The sequence below is a fragment of the Rhinichthys klamathensis genome, unplaced genomic scaffold (genome assembly GCF_029890125.1).
Source record: "Rhinichthys klamathensis goyatoka isolate OS25496 unplaced genomic scaffold, OSU_Roscu_1.1 h1tg000005l_1, whole genome shotgun sequence".
In the NCBI taxonomy this organism is placed as follows: Eukaryota; Metazoa; Chordata; class Actinopteri; order Cypriniformes; family Leuciscidae; genus Rhinichthys; species Rhinichthys klamathensis.
In genome coordinates this window covers 4886615-4905927 of record NW_026606558.1, presented here as the reverse complement: position 1 = coordinate 4905927, position 19313 = coordinate 4886615, and the positions used below count along the sequence as shown (strand labels likewise).

The 19313-nt window shown below is 43.2% G+C and overlaps 1 protein-coding gene across 2 annotated transcripts in view; it reads left to right on the top strand.

The window, feature by feature from the left end:
- LOC130088870 (FERM domain-containing protein 5) overlaps window positions 1-19313 on the top strand; it is a 134019-nt gene that overhangs the window by 101351 nt on the left and 13355 nt on the right. The window contains exons 5-8 of one of the 2 annotated variants that reach the window (XM_056255850.1): window positions 2340-2437; window positions 4633-4756; window positions 16152-16239; window positions 17562-17689. In XM_056255850.1, the coding sequence (XP_056111825.1) occupies window positions 2340-2437; window positions 4633-4756; window positions 16152-16239; window positions 17562-17689 (438 nt within the window). The remainder of the gene's footprint in view (window positions 1-2339; window positions 2438-4632; window positions 4757-16151; window positions 16240-17561; window positions 17690-19313) is intronic. The other variant, XM_056255857.1, reaches the window with a different exon arrangement.

Here is a 19313-nt window from a genome sequence, read left to right as displayed (position 1 = left end):
CTCGTAAGAGAACGAATCGGTTACCTAACGTAACCTCGGTTCTCTCTAGAAGAGGGAACGAGTATTGCGTTCCCGGCCGTGCTTGCGCTACTAGCGTTTCGCTTCACGCTGAAATAAATCAACATATAAGCCTGGGAGAGCTCCTTATATACACCATGGCCACGCCCATTCTGGCGGGTCATGACGCAATGAGCGCGCGGGCGCCTCTCATTGGAAGCGGGTTCAGCCCCGCTCTCCCATAGGCTTAAGCAGTTCTCTCTGAGCGAACCAATGAGCTGCTAGCTAGCCCGCTCTAGGTCTGCCGCAGAGGAACTGCGTTGTGTATGGATACAAAATTATGAAATAATTTTTTGGCTTCAATATCTCAGCAAAGATGAATCTTTCCCGCAGCGTAAGCTAGCTTACGCAATACTCGTTCCCTCTTCTAGAGAGAACCGAGGTTACGTTAGGTAACCGATTCGTTTTTCCGCGTTTATAATTGCTCAGGTCACAAAAAATAAGATTATTGCTCAATATGCACAAACTTGTCATTAGCATGATTTTCATGACAACCAAGTCACTCACACCCAAGCTGCATCCTAGAAACCGGTTACCGTCACTTTGCCTGATTACAGTGATAATATAGTATAATATAATATAAAAGATATCTATATTTATTGATATTTAATATTGTCATCTTTTACCATCCTTTTCCTTCACATTAAAAAATCTACAAGCATATAAAACATGACACTTGTTACAATAGCATTTTTATTTCCCTATAATGAGATAATCTAGTATTAAATATTGTTATGTTTATATTAGCACTTTATTAGATTATTGGAAAATATCTCGGGTAAAGTGCATATTCCACAGAGGAAAAACAAGCATCTCAGCCCAATACTTTGCCATTTAGCTGCTCCTATATTTGGCCCGTCCTTCTCTAGAACCGAAATGACACCGGCACATCGAGTGTGTTTCCGTAAATGGCAGGTTAGGGATAAAGAAGGAAGCTGATATGTAGGCCAGAAATTGACTGGTGGCTACAGAAAATGCCATTTTGCTGCTGTCACCTAGAGAGAATTCAGGGAACATAATTGCATTTTTAGCTCCTATGGCCTCTTATGTGAAAAGCTATTAGCTCTAGCTGGGCTGGCCTACTTTGAGAAGTTAAAGACAGGCATGTCGCTCTTTACTCACGGGACACATGTTGCACTGAAGGTGAGAGGAGCCAAGTACCAGATTGGGACTGGATTGATTTATGAATAGAAAATGTGACATTGGTGCTTTAAACCTCACAGGAAGCTCGGTAACACTTTAGATTAGGAAACACATATTCACTATTAAATAGGAGTTTTCCCTCCCTTAATAAACTCCTAATTATTGCTTATTGATATTAAACAAGGTAGTTGTTGTAGTGGTTACGTTTAGGTATGTAGAAGAATATGGTCATACAGAATAAGGGATTAATATGCATGCTAATAAGCAACTAATACTGAATGAATATGTGTTCGCTAATCTAAAGTGTTACTGTAAGCTCTTCCACAAAACCAGTCACATGGGTCAATTTTTTTAAATGAAGATTTATACAGTAGATCGCCTTTAAAGTTCTACATGTATGTTCGCGATTGCGCTGCATTCACTCAGAAAAATAAATGTTGTATATATTTACGGTAGGAAATTTACTAAATATCTTCATGGATCGTGATCTTTACTTAATATCCTAATGATTTTTGGCATAAAAGAAAAATCGATTATTTTGACCCTTACAATGTATTGTTGGCTATTGCCACAAATATACCCGTGCTACTTGTGACTTGTTTTGTGATCCAGGGTCACATATAGTTTGCATTTACTCTTTCCATTCCAATAAAATCCAGTCTATGAGCTCCAAATGCATAATTATATAAAGTAGCATCTGTGTTTGTAGCATTATATCGCTGTGAGACAGATGTTAGGGCCAGAGAGACAGACGTCTGTGTGCGTTGCAGTCTCTCTTTTCCCCCCAACTCAACAGCTTTTGACACAGCGGTTTGCTTTAGGACATCTCTTCCCAAACCAACAATCCTGTTCTCAATTCATTCTCTGCTCTGGAAACAGAAAGCTGATTTAAACCAACTCAAAGAGAAATGTTTAGCATGTTTTGAGAGACCGTTAAATACACATACTGTTTTCTTTGTCTCTTAATGTGAAATGTTTCACTTTACAGTTCTGTGTCCTTCATTATCAGCTCTCATTACAGATACATGGTGTAAGATGTAACCTTTGATTAATCTTTACGTAATCAAACACATGTGTTCAGGGTAATGGAATAAATGAGGTGTTTTCTCTCACCGTTTGTCTTCATGTGCTCTCTACAGGTATCTCGTCTTCCTGCAGATCAAAAGAGATCTGTACCACGGTCGTCTCCTCTGCAAAACGTCTGACGCAGCCTTATTGGCAGCTTACATCTTACAAGGTAAAGTAGAAGGAAATGGGACCCTAGAACTTAATACTAAAGACAGAAGCTGTGTGATGCCATTCTAAAGTTTGGGGTCGGTAAGATTTTTTTCATTATTTTATTTATTTATATTACTAATATTCAGCAAAGATGGATTAAATTGATCAAAAGTGACAGTAAAGATTTTTACGTTTCAAAAAAGTTTTATTTTGAACTTTCTATTCATCAGAGTCCTTTAAAAAAAGCAGCTCAACTGTTTTAAACATTGATCTTAGTAAATGTTTCTTGAGCAGCAAATCAGCATATTAGAACATGACACTGACATTGTTGAAAATTCAGCTTTGCCTTCACAGGAATAATATATAATAATGCAATTTTCACAATTTAACCGTTGTTACTCTATTTGTGATCAAATAAATGCAACTTTAAAGACCATAAGATACTTCTTTAAAAATGTTTAAAAACTCATACCAACCCCAGACTGTACAACGGTAATGTAAATAATGTACTTTTATGCATTCAGGTTCATTGGGATACTTTTTTAGCCTTTTTTGAGATGATTGGGAAAAAGTGTCCCAATCAACCTGAATTCAACCTAATTTATTTTGAATTATTACACAATTAAACATATATTTGTTTCTAATAGGGATGTACCAACACTGTAAAAAATGGTATGATTAATAAGTTATGACAAATGTTTTTACATTGCTTTAACTCATCAAGATGAATGAAGCAATTTTAAGTAATTGAAGTTGAAATGACTTAAACATCCAAGTTGATTTTACTATATCAGCCAATGAATGATCGGTGTCAGCTGATAAATGCAATTGTATGCAGTCAAAAGGGGGCGGAAAACTGGTCAGACATTCAAACTGGTCAAACTTATACTGTGTGTGAAGAAATTGACTATTGTGGTGAATTTAGGGCTGTCAAAGTTAATGCGACGATGACTCATTCACAGTTAAAAAAATAGTGACATTATACAGTTTTTTTTGAAGTGTAATTATTATATCTGCAAATAGATTGCAGTTGAATATAATAGTTTGAGCTCTTTTGTTACTTTTAACCTCTAATATTATAGTAATGTACCAAATGAGAGAGTTCTCTAGTTTACAGCATTAGTTGGGAGAGATTTTCTTTCCTTAAAAGAAAGTCAGACTCTCAGTATCGGCAGATATCATTCAGAAAAACTGGCTATTGGTATCGGCAGAAAAATGTAGTATCTGTGCATCGCTAATTTCTAATATAAAATACTGAATCTTTCAAACAAAATTAATTTCCAAAATTATTTTCAAGAATCAATTATTTTAATCTGTTATTATCTCTCAGTTGAATTTGGGTATTTGTTCAGTAGTCTACAGAGATGTGTGAGGTTCAGTCACATTAGAGGTTTTGACGTCGAGATGCACAGTAATGTTCTTTGACAGGTTGATCAGGGCCATGTTTTAGACGACTCTGTTGAATTAAAGATGCACCTTTCCATCACTGTTCCCAATGGTCGGGACTCAGAGAGGCTGATGGGTACCATTCAGGGCCGTGCGGCCCATATAAGCTGAGAGTGCTCTGCACACCAAAGCCATTTGAGAGAATGAGTTTGTGGACTCTAATTAATATTAACACTACTATATCATCCCTTGTTATTTGAGGTGTAACATCGAGCTTACATGATCAAATGTTGGTAATACGTATGTAACTGTCCGTCATTTATTCATTTGCCAAACTACTGTAATTTTCTTCAAATCTGTACCAGTTATGGAGGGTTTCGGGTAAACAGATTCCCAGTTACGCTCTGTTGTTATGCATCGTCATTATTGTTCCACATTCTCATTGGTTAGCTGGCAATGTGCTGTCAATCACTGAAAATCACATTGTATTTGATACAAAACTAGGCTAAATCAAATAATAAAAAAGTCATAACTGAAACTCTTTTCTTAGTATTTTCTCCATAGGGAAATTCACTTAATACGAAAACGTATAAACTGTTGCACTCAGCATACCCGGTTTACACTGTTACTGGTACCAAGTGCAGAAGCAAACAGCATATTAAAAATGCTTTACTATATGCTAATCGACAAAACCCCTGCAAAGAACATATGGCTCCCAACACTTGCTCTCACAGAGCATGTTCATTAAGAAAACACGTTAGCATTGCCATATGTGAACTAAAAATGCACGGTTGCATGATGAAAGATTGATTTATGACTACTTTGCAGCTGAGATTGGAGACTACGACCCGGGAAAGCATCCAGAGGGCTACAGCTCCAAGTTCCAGTTCTTCCCCAAGCACTCAGAGAAACTGGAAAGAAGGATTGCAGAGATTCACAAGACAGAGTTAATGTACGTGTAACCTTTCCCCTCTTTTTTCTTTATCTATGGCTTAGGAATTATGGAAAAGTCTTTTCAGAATCCCCGTCTCTCTCTTGTGTGTTTCTGAGCTTCACCGCTGGGGGGGATGGGGGTCAGTGGCTGCTAACACATTTTCATAGTAATGCAAAATCAATAACACTTCACAATAAGTGTCAATCAGATAACATTGGCATTGGGTGACTAGAGTATTTGTTATGTCTTTACTGCCAATTGTGATCTATTTAATGTCTGAATAAAAGTATTATTTATAAAAAAAACACACACAAAAAAAAACACACACATCTTATTGACCCTAATCTTTTGAGCAGCATTGGACTGATGAAAATGATTCAGTGGTAAAGACAAACAAATATAGTTTCTACCTGTAAAGTAAATTCAGGCAAGAATTTAAAAAACAAAGTAAATTCTATATTAGTACTCAATTCAAGCTTGTAGTAATTAAAGTGTAAATATCAATGTTATAAAATTAAGTAAAACCTACTCAACTTTCTGATACTGGTGTTCCCATCGTGCACTGGGGCATGAATAATTAATACGTTTGCATTTTTCACTATTTTCCAGCTGTATTTACACTGTTTTATCATTGTATTTGTTGTTAGGTTTAGTAACTTGCTGTCTGGAGTTCATTTTCTACTCAAAATGCTCAAAAATGATCCAACGGATGCTACTATTACTGTGTATTGTGTACCAAGTATTGATCGGGTGGGTATCACATAACTTCTATTATGTAGATATGTTGTCTAGACACTATCTACTGTATTATTTACATGGATGTTCTAAGTAAAGCATATCCTTTAAAAGCATGGTTTAATTCAGTGTTATATTGTTTGAGTAAAATGTACTTAAAACCAGGGGCGCAACTACCCAGTGTCAGAGGGGTATGCAGCAACAATTTTCGCGCCCCCCCCTCAAACAAAAAAAATAAAAAAAAAAAAGTGTGCCATGTAATAAGTGAGTAGGAACGAGTGAGAGCTAACAGATAAAAGTGCAAAATTGTCATTTATTAATACAATTAAACTATAGCTACTCCACCGTGATGAACCCCCCTAAAAAAACTATAAGCTCAATTGGAACAGCAATACCAGTGTTTCTCACAGGATTTTAGGTAAAACTGTGGTAGGTGGACCTCTGTTTCTCTAGGGGGGTTCGGGGGCATGCCCCCCCCGTAAGAAAATTTTGTGTTCTTTAATGTTAAATTCAGCAGTCTGGTGCACTTTGAGAGTTCAAAATTAAAAGCTCGAACCCATATTCAGGGTGCAAATTAAACAAAGAAAAATTCAAACCTCTTTTAGTTAGTGTCTGTCTACATTACACTAGCCTACTACATAATAATAGTTATAATATTAATCCCATGATAGTAATAGCCATAGGCCTATATTGTAAAACAAATGCACTGAAAAATAAAGTAAACTTTCATAATTAGTTTTGTACTAATTTCTATACTTGAAAGATATAAGCACATGATGACGTTTCATGGGCCGGTGTGTCAGAAAAAAAACTAACGCTGACTTTTTTTTACCAATGCATTACACCGGCACTAACCCAGCGCCGCCAATTAAAGGGACACTATGCAGCTTTTTTAGCTTAACTGAACAGCTTCAGAGTTATTGAAATGGTTATATAACTTCTATCGGGTTGAATGGTGGGCGTCTCGACCCCCCCTGGTGCCTGTGAGCGAAAAAATCTCACTTGCAACTTCGGTGCGGCGGGCCGCGTCAGGAAGTATCGCGTGATATCAGCTCTCGCGATGTAACATATTCCTTTACGGCAACTGCACCCATACACACAGGAACAAGGTATAGATGGATGGAGTTTGTCACACTATCGTCATGGCTGAGCCGGCATATAAGATGCAGAAAGCTAGGAAAGCATTGTCGGAGGAACAGAGAAAGAGGAAACGGCAGACTGACCGAGCGAGGAGTCGGACACGAGCATAGGCATAATTTGCTGGTGTGTTATGTCCCCATTGAAACTTCTCGCGGCACGGATGTAACGTTACCATTACAAACAAATAAAACATCTCCAGGTAACTCTAGTAGAGCATTCATTTCATTCGTTTGTTAAATAAGAGGCGATCTGAAATGTGTTAGTTTTGAAATCAAGTGACCAAAGTGCTCGTTGCCTCTGCGATCAGTGGTGCAGATAAGTTACAGTGTTCTGTTGTGACGCGCGCCTGAATCCGTTGCGGGGACTGAGAGACTCTCTATATTTTGTAATGGTGAAATCACAAAATCTAATGCACAAAAAACATGTCCCTGCTTGAAATACAACCACTAATAAACAATCGGTTTTGATGAGGAAAATAAACTATACTACTACTGATTAGAACCCAGAACCTCTGACACACTTGGCAAAAGTTCTGCCTCTGGACCATTAAAATTGTCGGATCTATGTATTTAATCACGTGAAAATTCTCACCACTAACAACATATATTATATCTCATTAAACGACAAATTAAACTCAATGTACTATTGTATACTATGTAACAGGGCATGTCAAGCTCTGAGTGAGTGGTATTTACGACAGTAACATTAAATTCAAGTACTCCACAGTAACTCTAGGGGTCGCTGTTTGACAAAAACGGGATTTCTGCATAATGCCCCTTTAAGTAAAACAAAAAACAAAACAAAACCAATGGGCCGCCGATGTAAGAGTTCCCTTTCGAGAGGTTCCTCCTATTGCGTAAGCTTACGCTATGGGAAAACTCCTTTTCTCGAGAAATATTGAAGTCTTTATGTAAAACGCATTGCAGCTGCACAGCATACAGCAATGAGCGAGGCAGCTCGGTCATTGGCTGTGCTGCGGCAACTTGCACGAACCAATGACGGGGCGACTCTGAACCCGCTTCCAATGAGCGTGCTTCGCGCCCACGCGCGTCAGAGCCCGCCGAGATGGGCGTGGCCAAGGGCTATATATTGGGCGCCCCGTCGTCTGAGTTCTTTAGATTTAATCTCCTTCAGCAAAGAACCTTCTCTTCGCTGGATCCTCCGGATTTATTGGAGTCTTTTCGCCGCCGCCGTCGACAAGCCTACAGCAGGACTGCTTCGAGGACGCCGGCGCCTTCAGCCGCCTTCGATCGCCCTTCTGCTAAGCCATCCGGCGCGCACCATCTATATCCTTTTTCAAAAAGCTATCAGTGTTCGCCCCCGCGACACTTTTTCTAAAAGAGTCAAATTTCTCAAGGCGTTGTTTCAAATGCCTTCCTGCGCCTCGTGTCGAGGCCCTCTTCAGGACGGGGATCGTCACATCATCTGCGCCCGCTGCTTGGGACCGGACCACGCAGAGGCTGCCCTTACTCGAGGCGGATGTCCCGAGTGTGACGCCCTGGGCCTCACCGAGCTGCGCGCTCGCTTCGCCGTTTTCACCGCGAAAGAGCCCACCTCTTCCGTGCTGCCATCTCCTCTAGTCGAGCCGCGAAAGAAAAAACGCCGCTCACAGAGGCCGCCGGAGCACGCGGTTTGCAGTGATGTCACGCCGGGCCAATCCCCGCGTGCTTCACCAACACCCGAAGACTCCCCGCCGCCAGTCCAGTTCACACAGGCGGACCAGCACCCCTCCAGCGGAGCGATGGGGCTCGTCTCGTTTGGCGCGTCAGGGGATGACGATGATAAGGATGACAGTTTTTCCTGTGATGCTGCATCCGACGATTGGCCGGGCTCGTCCTTCGACCCCGCGCCATCGACATTAGCGGGCACGAGCGCGGGCTCCAGCATGGACTCTGAGATCGTCCGCATTCTCTCTAAGGCCGTGGAAGACCTCGGGCTCGATTGGTCTTCCCCGGAAGAACCCGCCCGCAGCCGACTGGACGAGTGGTTCCTGCAGGGGCGCCGACAGGCCCCTCGACAAAGACCCTCCCCCTTCTTCCCGGAAGTTCACGACGAACTCACGAAGTCGTGGAAAGCCCCGCACTCCGCTCGCCTGAAGCCTTCTTTTTCTTTGTCGCTCTCCTCTGTGGACGGCGCAAAAGAAAGAGGCTATGAGGGGACTCCGCCCCTCGAGGAAGCTGTGGCCAATCATCTGTGTCCACCCTCCAACGCTGGATGGAAAGCTAAAGCTTCTCATCCCTCGAAGCCTTGCCGATCTACTTCAGCTCTCGCCGGTCGCGCATACGCCGCCGCCGGCCAAGCTGCATCAGCGCTTCACTCTATGGCTGTCCTCCAGGTTTTTCAAGCCAAACTTCTCCGCAGTATGGACGAGTCTGGACCCGATCCTGAGGCATTTAAGGACCTACGCAGCGCCACTGACATAGCGCTGCGAGCTACAAAAGCCACCGCCCAATCCATCGGCCGTGCTATGGCTAACCTGACTGTCCTTGAGCGCCATCTGTGGCTGACGCTAACAGAAATGAAGGATGCAGATAAGGCGTCTTTTCTCGACGCGCCTATCTCCCAAAGCGGCCTGTTTGGACCAGCGGTGAAGGAGTTCGCCGAGCGCTTCACCGAAGCCCGTAAGGACTCACAGGCTATGCGTCACTTCCTGCCCAAGCGATCTAGCTCATCGCAGAGCCGCCAACGGCCGCCTCAGCAGCAGCGAGCTAAGACGGCGCCCCCCGTCTCTCAGCCCAAACCTGAAACGGATTTTCGACGCCGCTCGCGCTCCGCCAACAGGAAACAGCCGCCCGAGCGACGGGGACCTCGGCCCAGGATTGTGCTGAACCCAGAGCCTCGTAAGTCCTCCTAGCTACAGGGAGGAAAAGGGAGAGCGCGTGTCTCGCAAGAGCCGGACCGTTCTCTCCAAAACGTTTAAAGCATTACCCAGTCCCCTTACAGGCGGTTGGAAATGTCTATACAGCAGCCAATGTGCCAGCCACACAGCTCGCCCACCTGCAAACAAACGCCGTTTTTACGGCGACACACAGAAATCACATAAAGAGCTATTTTCTGCCTGTGTCATTAAAGGGTCACGTGTCCACACCAAAGTGCGCATTCCCACATATCAAAACTGTAAACTCAGTGCCAAATGTTTTCCCAGCTCAGGCTGGACGCCCCATAAATGTAGATTGTGTGCCAACTGTTACGTATGCACCACTACACACAAGCACTGTTCCCACAGTTATAAACACTTCCCCAGTAAAAGCGGGAAGTTGTATAAGAGTAGCGCGTGTGCCCGCTGTTATGCACGCACCCCATCTCACAAACACTGTTTATATGGCCAAAAACCTCCCGCCACGAGCGGGAAGTTTTATGAAAGTGGCGCGCGTGCCTACCACAGTCTATGCACCCCCACCCATAAGCACTATACACACAGTGTTAAACATTTCCCCATCTCGCTCTGTGAGCGTTACAGCGAGCGTGCCTGTAATCTCACACGCACCCCTGCACTCGGCATTCAACAAAGCTGCTCAGCGCGCGCCCGCGCCGCTGACAGCTGTGAGCTCGGTATTAACACAGAACGATTCGCTGGCGGGAGCCATACGTCACTGCGACACGCCCCCGGCCAGCATTCAGCCCATATCTGTGCGAGCGAAAGCTTGGGAAAATATCCCCGACATGCCGAAATGGGTTTTGAACATAATAAAACACGGTTACTCGCTCCAATTCGCTCGCAGACCGCCCCGCTTCACAGCAGTGGTAGAGACGAAAGTGAGAAAAGATGTTTCACATGTTCTACGCACCGAGATGCTCAAACTAATAGAGAAAGGTGCTATAGAAACAGTGCCCCCCTCTATGAGCGAGGCAGGTTTTTACAGCCGCTATTTTCTCGTCCCGAAAAAGGATGGCGGTCTCCGCCCCATCCTAGATCTCAGACATCTGAACAAAGCTTTAATGATTCGCTCGTTCAGAATGTTAACAACCAAGCATATCCTCGCGCAAGTTCGCCCGGGGGATTGGTTTCTGTCAGTGGATCTGAAAGACGCTTACTTTCACATTCCAATAGCGCCTCATCACAGGCCATTTCTGAGATTCGCTTTCGAGGGACAGTCATACCAGTACACAGTACTACCATTCGGCCTGTCACTGGCACCCCGTACATTTACGAAATGTATGGATGCAGCACTTTCCCCCCTGAGACAGCGGGGAGTGCGAATACTGAATTATCTCGACGATTGGCTAATCCTAGCACAATCAGAGAGCCAGTTAGTGACACACAGGTCTTGGATTATCAGTCATCTAGAGTGCCTGGGTCTAAAAATCAATTTTGCAAAGAGCATGCTATCCCCCAGCCAGAATATTTCTTTCCTGGGAATAGTGCTAGACTCAGTGCAGATGACGGCGCGCCTCTCATCAGAGCGCGCGCTCACTATCCGGCGCCTTGCAACATCGTTCAGAGCGGGTGCGCGCGCCCCCGTCAAGCGATTTCAGAGGATGCTCGGTCTCATGGCCTCAGCATCAGCTGTACTCCAGCTAGGATTGTTGCACATGCGTCCTCTCCAACGCTGGCTCAAAAGCCGTGTCCCCACTCACGCGTGGCGCTCGGGCCACTTTTTAATCAGAGCAAATCACGGCTGCATAAAAGCCCTGACGCCCTGGAAAGCTGTCGACTGGTATCAGTCCGGTGTGAGTTTGGGCGTGAACACAAGGAGAAAAATGATCACGACAGATGCCTCCAAAATAGGCTGGGGGGCCCTTTACGAGGGCAGGCCTGTCTCCGGCTTATGGTCAAACCCGAAGAAGCGCCTACATATAAACTGTCTGGAATTGAAAGCGGTCGCTTTGGCTCTCAGAGCCCTGCTCCCGTACCTGAAGGACGAGCACGTTCTAGTCCGAACGGACAACATGACGGTAGTCTCGCATATAAATCGTCAGGGTGGACTCAGATCGAGCTCCCTGCACTCGATGGCCAGGGAGCTCCTCCTATGGTCCCAGCGCAACCTGCGCTCACTGAGAGCAGCGCATGTGCCAGGCGTTCTGAACCAGGGAGCGGACATGCTGTCCAGAGACAAAGTTCTCCCAGGAGAATGGTCTCTCCACCCCCTGACGATTCAGTGGTTATGGCAAACCTTTGGCAGAGCAGAGGTCGACCTCTTTGCCTCCAAGGAAAATGCGCACTGCCCTCTCTTCTTTTCAAAGAGCACAGACGCGCTCGCCCAAGTCTGGCCGAGCCGCCCGCTGTATGCCTTCCCTCCGGTCGCGATGCTACCTCAGGTCATCAGTCGGATCAGGGAGGAGAAATGTGCAGTGCTCCTGGTAGCCCCACTCTGGAAGAACCAGACGTGGTTTCCAGAACTGATGCAGATGATGCAATCTGCCCCATGGCCGATTCCACTGAGGCTAGATCTCCTCAGGCAGGCCAACGGGATGATCCTCCATCCCCGCCCCGATCTGTGGGCCCTCCATGCGTGGCCCCTCAACGGATTCCCGGGAACCTCCCCAGTGGAGTGTTGAGAACCATCACTGAGGCGCGAGCGCCCTCTACGAGGCGCTTATATGCCCAGAAATGGAAGGTGTTCAGTGACTGGTGTAAACCCAGGAACCTGAACCCTGAGACATGCGAAGTACCGAGTGTGCTCGTTTTCTTACAAGAACTGTTGGAGGCAGGCCGCACCCCCTCCACGCTCAAAGTATATGTGGCTGCCATAGCGGCATCACATGAACCGGTCGAAGGACGCACACTAGGGAAAAACTACCTAGTTGTTCGTTTCCTGAGGGGCGCCAGGAGGATGAATCCCCCACGCCCCCCCTCGGTGCCGATTTGGGACCTGGCCACGGTCCTGGACGCACTTAAGCGTGCCCCGTTCGAACCCCTCCGAACTGTGCACCTTAAACAGCTCTCGCTCAAAACTGCTCTCTTGCTGGCTCTCGCCTCGGTCAAGAGAGTGGGCGATCTGCACGCGCTGTCTTCAAGCGCTAACTGCCTGGAGTTTGGACCTAACGACAGCAGGGTTGTCCTCAGGCCAAAACACGGGTATATTCCTAAGGTGCTCTCTACTCCTTTCAGAGCACAGGTGATATCTTTGGCCGCGCTATCGTCCCCAGCAGACGAAGGTGACGCTAATTTACTCTGCCCGGTCAGGGCACTCAGAGTATATTTGGAACGCTCTGCCCTGTTCAGACAGACAGAGCAGTTGTTCGTATGCTTTGGCGGCCGCACTAAAGGTCTGGCTGTGTCAAAGCAAAGAATATCGCGCTGGATAGTTGATGCTATAGCGCTGGCTTATGAAGCCAAGGGCCTTCAGTGCCCCTTGGGCATCAGAGCTCACTCTACGAGAGGCATGGCCTCCTCGTGGGCGTGGTCGAGTGGGATACCCATTCAAGATATTTGTGCGGCTGCAGGCTGGGCCTCACCGTCCACATTTATCAGGTTTTATAACCTACAGGTCCCCTCATTGCATTCTAACATACTGTCGGTCTAACCATCATAGGCTGGGGTGTGTACATGCTGAGCATTGTCTCCTCCCTCATAGAATCACATCTTGAAACTGATGTGGAGGATTTTTCATACATGACAGTACATGAAAATGTGCTTGTGTGTGTCTCTGGACGCCCATCGGGCCGTTCCACGTTGTCCTTTATAAAACCCGCCTTCGGCTGGCTTGTTGGATAATCACTTTGCTCAAAGGCTCAGGCTCCGGCCTCCGGCTTAATAGAAGCGAAGTCAGCACGCACGGCGTTTTACATGGCGTTCCCATAGCGTAAGCTTACGCAATAGGAGGAACCTCTCGAAAGGGAACGACTCGGTTACTAACGTAACCTCGGTTCCCTGAGAGGAGGGAACGAGTATTGCGTAATCTGCCGTGCTTGTGCTTGGTCAGTTTGCTTCAGTCGAATTGAACCTAAAGAACTCAGACGACGGGGCGCCCAATATATAGCCCTTGGCCACGCCCATCTCGGCGGGCTCTGACGCGCGTGGGCGCGAAGCACGCTCATTGGAAGCGGGTTCAGAGTCGCCCCGTCATTGGTTCGTGCAAGTTGCCGCAGCACAGCCAATGACCGAGCTGCCTCGCTCATTGCTGTATGCTGTGCAGCTGCAATGCGTTTTACATAAAGACTTCAATATTTCTCGAGAAAAGGAGTTTTCCCATAGCGTAAGCTTACGCAATACTCGTTCCCTCCTCTCTGGGAACCGAGGTTACGTTAGTAACCGAGTCGTTTTATGGGCCGTTAAGACAAAAAAAAAAAAGTATGAGATGTATCGGCCGAAAAAGCACGTCGGCCCACCGGGAATCTCCCGGTAGTCCCGATGGCCACAGAGATATAGATAACCTGCATGCCTGGATGTCACACTTTAAATCCTACCTGTTGGCTTTCAGCATGCACTTATTTAGCTGCTGTCGCATCAGTTGACATGCCACCTCCTTTTCCCTCTTTCTTTTTCTATTTTTAGCCCCACAGCATTTTGTTTTACGGTATCCATCTTTTTCGACGACAACTCACTACTCGTACCTGCTCGCTCAGCGCTCACGGCGCCCCCGCGCGCTCGCGATATCACCCCGCCCCCCTTCTCCATGAGGGAGCCTACTCTAGCCTGTTAGTCCTCTAAAATTTTATATAACATTGAAGAAATGCAGAAATGATTTAAAAAACGCACAACAGCAGCTACATATAGAAAATACAGTATAGGCATATATATATATATATATATATATATATATATATATATATATATATATATATATATATATATATATATATATTTTTTTTTTTTTTACCATCGCTTTGGCGCCCCCCATGGTGCTGCGCCCCTATGCGCCGCATATAGCGCATACCCACTTTTTGCGCCACTGCTTAAAACAGAGTATTCTAAAAAAGTAAACTTCAACTAAGTTGAAAATCTTAAGTAGATTAAGTAGATTTTACTTAATTCCATATGTGAAATGTACTTAAAAATATGCAGATTAGAAGTGTTTAGAAGCTGTTGACGGCGTTTTGACTGCTATATTTTGGAAGTTATGGTCCCACCAAACTAGATGATCCACCAAACAGGAGCATGATTACTGCTGCCCTCTGGTGGTGGTACTGTTCCATGACGAGACACACTTCATCAGTCTTATTATGTGCGTAAATTATGTTGGGAATGTAGAGTGAATATGTCTGTTCAGATCTTCAGAATGATCCAGGACGTAAGTCAGTCCGGATGTCTGTAAACAATCGCTTTCTCGCGACGTTAAGGGTCGCTTTTCTTCTCTGATTTGGATTGAAATACAAGGCAGGCGGTCTTGTTGCATTAAGGTCTTGAATGTTGAATGGCTGGTGCTGAATAAAACATGAATCGGTACGAGGTTTCCTGGAGAGACGATACTTGAACTGTCTGGTCGGTTTGGTTTTGCTTTCTATTTAGTGGCTGCTAATCGATGTCGTTCAAGTGTAAAGTGTCACAATAGATGCGTTTATTTATATTCACATCAACATTATGTTTCTGGACAGGTGTTTTTTGTTTTTTTTTGCATTGCAATGATTTTCCACTTTGTACAAAATCAATAATAATGTGGATTCAATCCAATACCTGTGGCACCAGTATACTTTCAAGTTCAACAGAAAAGTTCAAGTATACTTTATGTAGTAAGTATACTAATATCAGTGTATTAGTAGTATACTTTTAAGTGTACTATTTCAATTCTACTTCTCTGTGTACAAAAGTATACTTTTAAACTTTGAGTACACAAATAGTTTAGAACTACATATTTCATTTATACTGCAACTATACTACAAGTGAACTTAGAGGTATGCTGATAGTTTACTAGTCAAATACTTGTAGCACTTTTTTAGTTTATGAAAGTACACTTTGTAGTATACTTTCAGTGAATAGTAGTTTAGTACTGCAAGTATACTTGTAAGTGAACTTAACATTATACATGTAGTTTACTATTTATATTTTTTTTACACCTCAATTATACTATGTTCCTATTATATATTAATTTTTATACTTGAAATATACAGTAACTTTAAGTTAATAACTCTACTTTAAGTAGATTTGAAGTAAATTCCAATGTACACTACAAGTGCACTATGCAAAAATTCACATACTCAGAATTAGGAACTAAGAGCTAGGAATCTGTTTTCTTTATTAATCAATATTTTCAAACAATGTAATGTAAAACTTTGTGAAAAAGTATTTAATAGGCTACTCGATCAAAAGAGTAAACACAACCACAAGCCAAGTATACTTGGAATACTTAATTATACTTGTAATATCTCCATCAAAAGATTGAGTACACTGTAAAAAAATTCTAACCTCCCAACCCAAATTTTTTACAGTTTACACGTTTTGGCCAAATATACTTTTCTGTCAGTATAAGTCAAGTATACTTAAGTATATTTCTGAGAAGTACATACAAAGTTGACTGAAAGGATACTGTCTTATTTGTAGTTTAAAAGATGTATACTAATAGCACACTTGAATACACTTCTTTGGTTGTAATCTGTGACTCTGATGTGCTGTTGCACCACTGAATGACAGATGGTGTTTTAATGTGTTGTTTTGCAGAGGTCAAACTCCAGAGACTGCGGAGCTGAAGTTCCTGCAGAAAGCACAAATGCTTGAAACATACGGCGTGGATCCTCATCCGTGCAAGGTTAGATGGCTCTATCTGACGCATCCACAAGCTATTTGTGTACTGCAGTTTCTCAAACTTTTTCAAACCAACGACCCTTTCATAATGATGGAATGTTCATGAAACACAGAAAGATTCCCATTCAGATTCCACAAGTCTCTAGAAGCCATAAGTCAGTCAGTGTGATTTGTATATATACTGTACATATGTGTGTACATATACTTTTTTTTTTTAGCAAAGATGCATTAAAATGATAAAAAAAATACAGACATTTATAATGTCACAAAAGATTTCAGTTTTAAATGAATGCTGTTCTTTATCAGTTTCCCCGAAAATATAAGGCAGCACAACTTTTTTTTAACACTGATAATAATAAGAAATGTTTATTGAACAGCAAATCAGCATATTGGAAGGATTTCTGAAGGATCATGTGACACTGAAGACTGGAGTAATGAAAGAAAGAAAAATTTCAGAAATTTTCAAAAATTCAGAAATTTACAAAAATTCAGAAATTTTCAGAAATTCAGACATATTTAAAAATTCAGACATTTTTAAAAATTCAGACATTTTCAAAAATTCAGAAAATTTTCAAAAATTCAAAACTTTTTCAAAAATTCTCTAAAATTCATTCAAGAAAAAATTCATTCAAAAAAAGAAGAAAGAAATTCATTCAAGAAAATTCAGCTTTGCATCACAAGAATTAATTGTATTTTATAATATATTTATAAATAAAAAGGGTTATTTAAATTGTAGTAATATTTCACAATATTACTTTTTTTTACTCTTTTTTTGATCAAATAAATGCGTTGGTGAGCATAAGAGACTTCTTTCAAAAACATTTAAAAAATCGTACAAATCCTAAACATTTGAACAGTAATATATATATATGAATATATATTTTTGAGCATAAAATATATACAAGAATACTTATAGCCAGAGACTTAATATAGTCAATGTATTATAGTCAGTAGTTTTATTATTTGTGTATAAAACCATATATATATATATATATTTATATATATTGTAAAGCCGTATAGAAATTGAATGTAAAAATATATCAACAAGGACATTCAAATAGTCTACTAAAACGTGTCCTCTATAACGCTTGGTTCTTTCAGTGAGGTTTTTTTCCCCCAAAGTTTTAACTGAATTTATTGACTCCTGTTGAGAAACATCTACTGTCAGTTTAATCTCAACCGTAAAAGCCCAAAACTTCCCGTTTTACAGCTAAACATTACATAAAGTTAGCCTGACAACACAAGTATGAAGGCTCTGTTGTTATGATCACTTGCTGTACGGTCCGGTATTGAGTCTTCCTACTCAATGTCTGCTTGTTAAGAAAGGAAGATGACGTGGTTCTCCTCTGTCGCTGTTCATCACAGGATGTGTCTGGGAACCCAGCTTTCCTAGCCTTCACTCCGTTCGGTTTTGTCGTGCTTCAAGGGAACAAGAGAGTCCATTTCCTCAAATGGTGAGTCACTAATACTTGCCTCTTTTCCCTACTGAACTTCTATTGACGTCTTCGGGGTTGAGTAAACACAGACATGCATACACACATGCATCGTGAAGCTGAAAATAATGAGTCATTCTCGCCTAGCGACAGGCTCTGGGTATACAAGTCACAGCTGGTTTTATTATATTGTATTATACATTCCCAGCCAAAAGGGCCCGAGCATCTGCCTCTTTCTTAACCGTTAGAGCAGACAGGTGTCCAATTATCCTTCAGCAGATCTCCATCCAGAGGGCATGTTTAAAGTCATCTCGCCACAACAGGTCTGTGAGGTCTGGCTGAGTCTCAGTGTCTCTGGGTTTTGTTTTATGTGGTTCAATCTGTAGAGAATGTACACTCACCGGCCACTTTATTAGGTACCCCATGCTAGTAACGGGTTGGACCCCCTTTTGCCTTCAGAACTGCCTCAATTCTTCGTGGCATAGATTCAACAAGGTGCTGGAAGCATTCCTCAGGGAGTTTGGTCCATACTGACATGATGGCATCACACAGTTGCCGCAGATTTGTCGGCTGCACATCCATGATGCGAATCTCCCGTTCCACCACATCCCAAAGATGCTCTATTGGGTTGAGATCTGGTGACTGTGGAGGCCATTTTAGTACAGTGAACTCATTGTCATGTTCAAGAAACCAATTTGAAATGATTAGAGCTTTGTGACATGGTGGAAGTAGCCATCAGAGGATGGGTACATGGTGGCCATAAAGGGATGGACATGGTCAGAAACAATGCTCAGGTAGGCCGTGGCATTTAAACGATGCCCAATTGGCACTAAGGGGCCTAAAGTGTGCCAGGAAAACATCCCCCACACCATTACACCACCACCACCAGCCTGCACAGTGGTAACAAGGCATGATGGTTCCATGTTCTCATTCTGTTTACGCCAAATTCTGACTCTACCATCTGAATGTCTCAACAGAAATCGAGACTCATCAGACCAGGCAACATTTTTCCAGTCTTCAACTGTTCAATTTTGGTGAGCTCTTGCAAATTGTAGCCTCTTTTTCCTATTTGTAGTGGAGATGAGTGGTACCCGGTGGAGTCTTCTGCTGTTGTAGCCCATCCGCCTCAAGGTTGTGCGTGTTGTGGCTTCACAAATGCTTTGCTGCATACCTCGGTTGTAACGAGTGGTTATTTCAGTCACTGTTGCCCTTCTATCAGCTCGAACCAGTCTGGCCATTCTCCTGTGACCTCTGGCATCAACAAGGCATTTCCGCCCACAGAACTGCCGCTCACTGGATGTTTTTTCTTTTTCGGACCATTCTCTGTAAACCCTAGAGATGGTTGTGCGTGAAAATCCCAGTAGATTAGCAGTTTCTGACTAGCCCTCTGACTAGTTCAGACCAGCCCTTCTGGCACCAACAATCATGCCACGTTCAAAGTCACTCAAATCAACTTTCTTCCCCATACTGATGCTCGGTTTGAACTGCAGGAGATTGTCTTGACCATGTCTACATGCCTAAATGCACTGAGTTGCCGCCATGTGATTGGCTGCTTAGAAATTAAGTGTTAACGAGCAGTTGGACAGGTGTACCTAATAAAGTGGCCGGTGAGTGTATAATGTATGCCACAAGTAAAGCAAGAGCA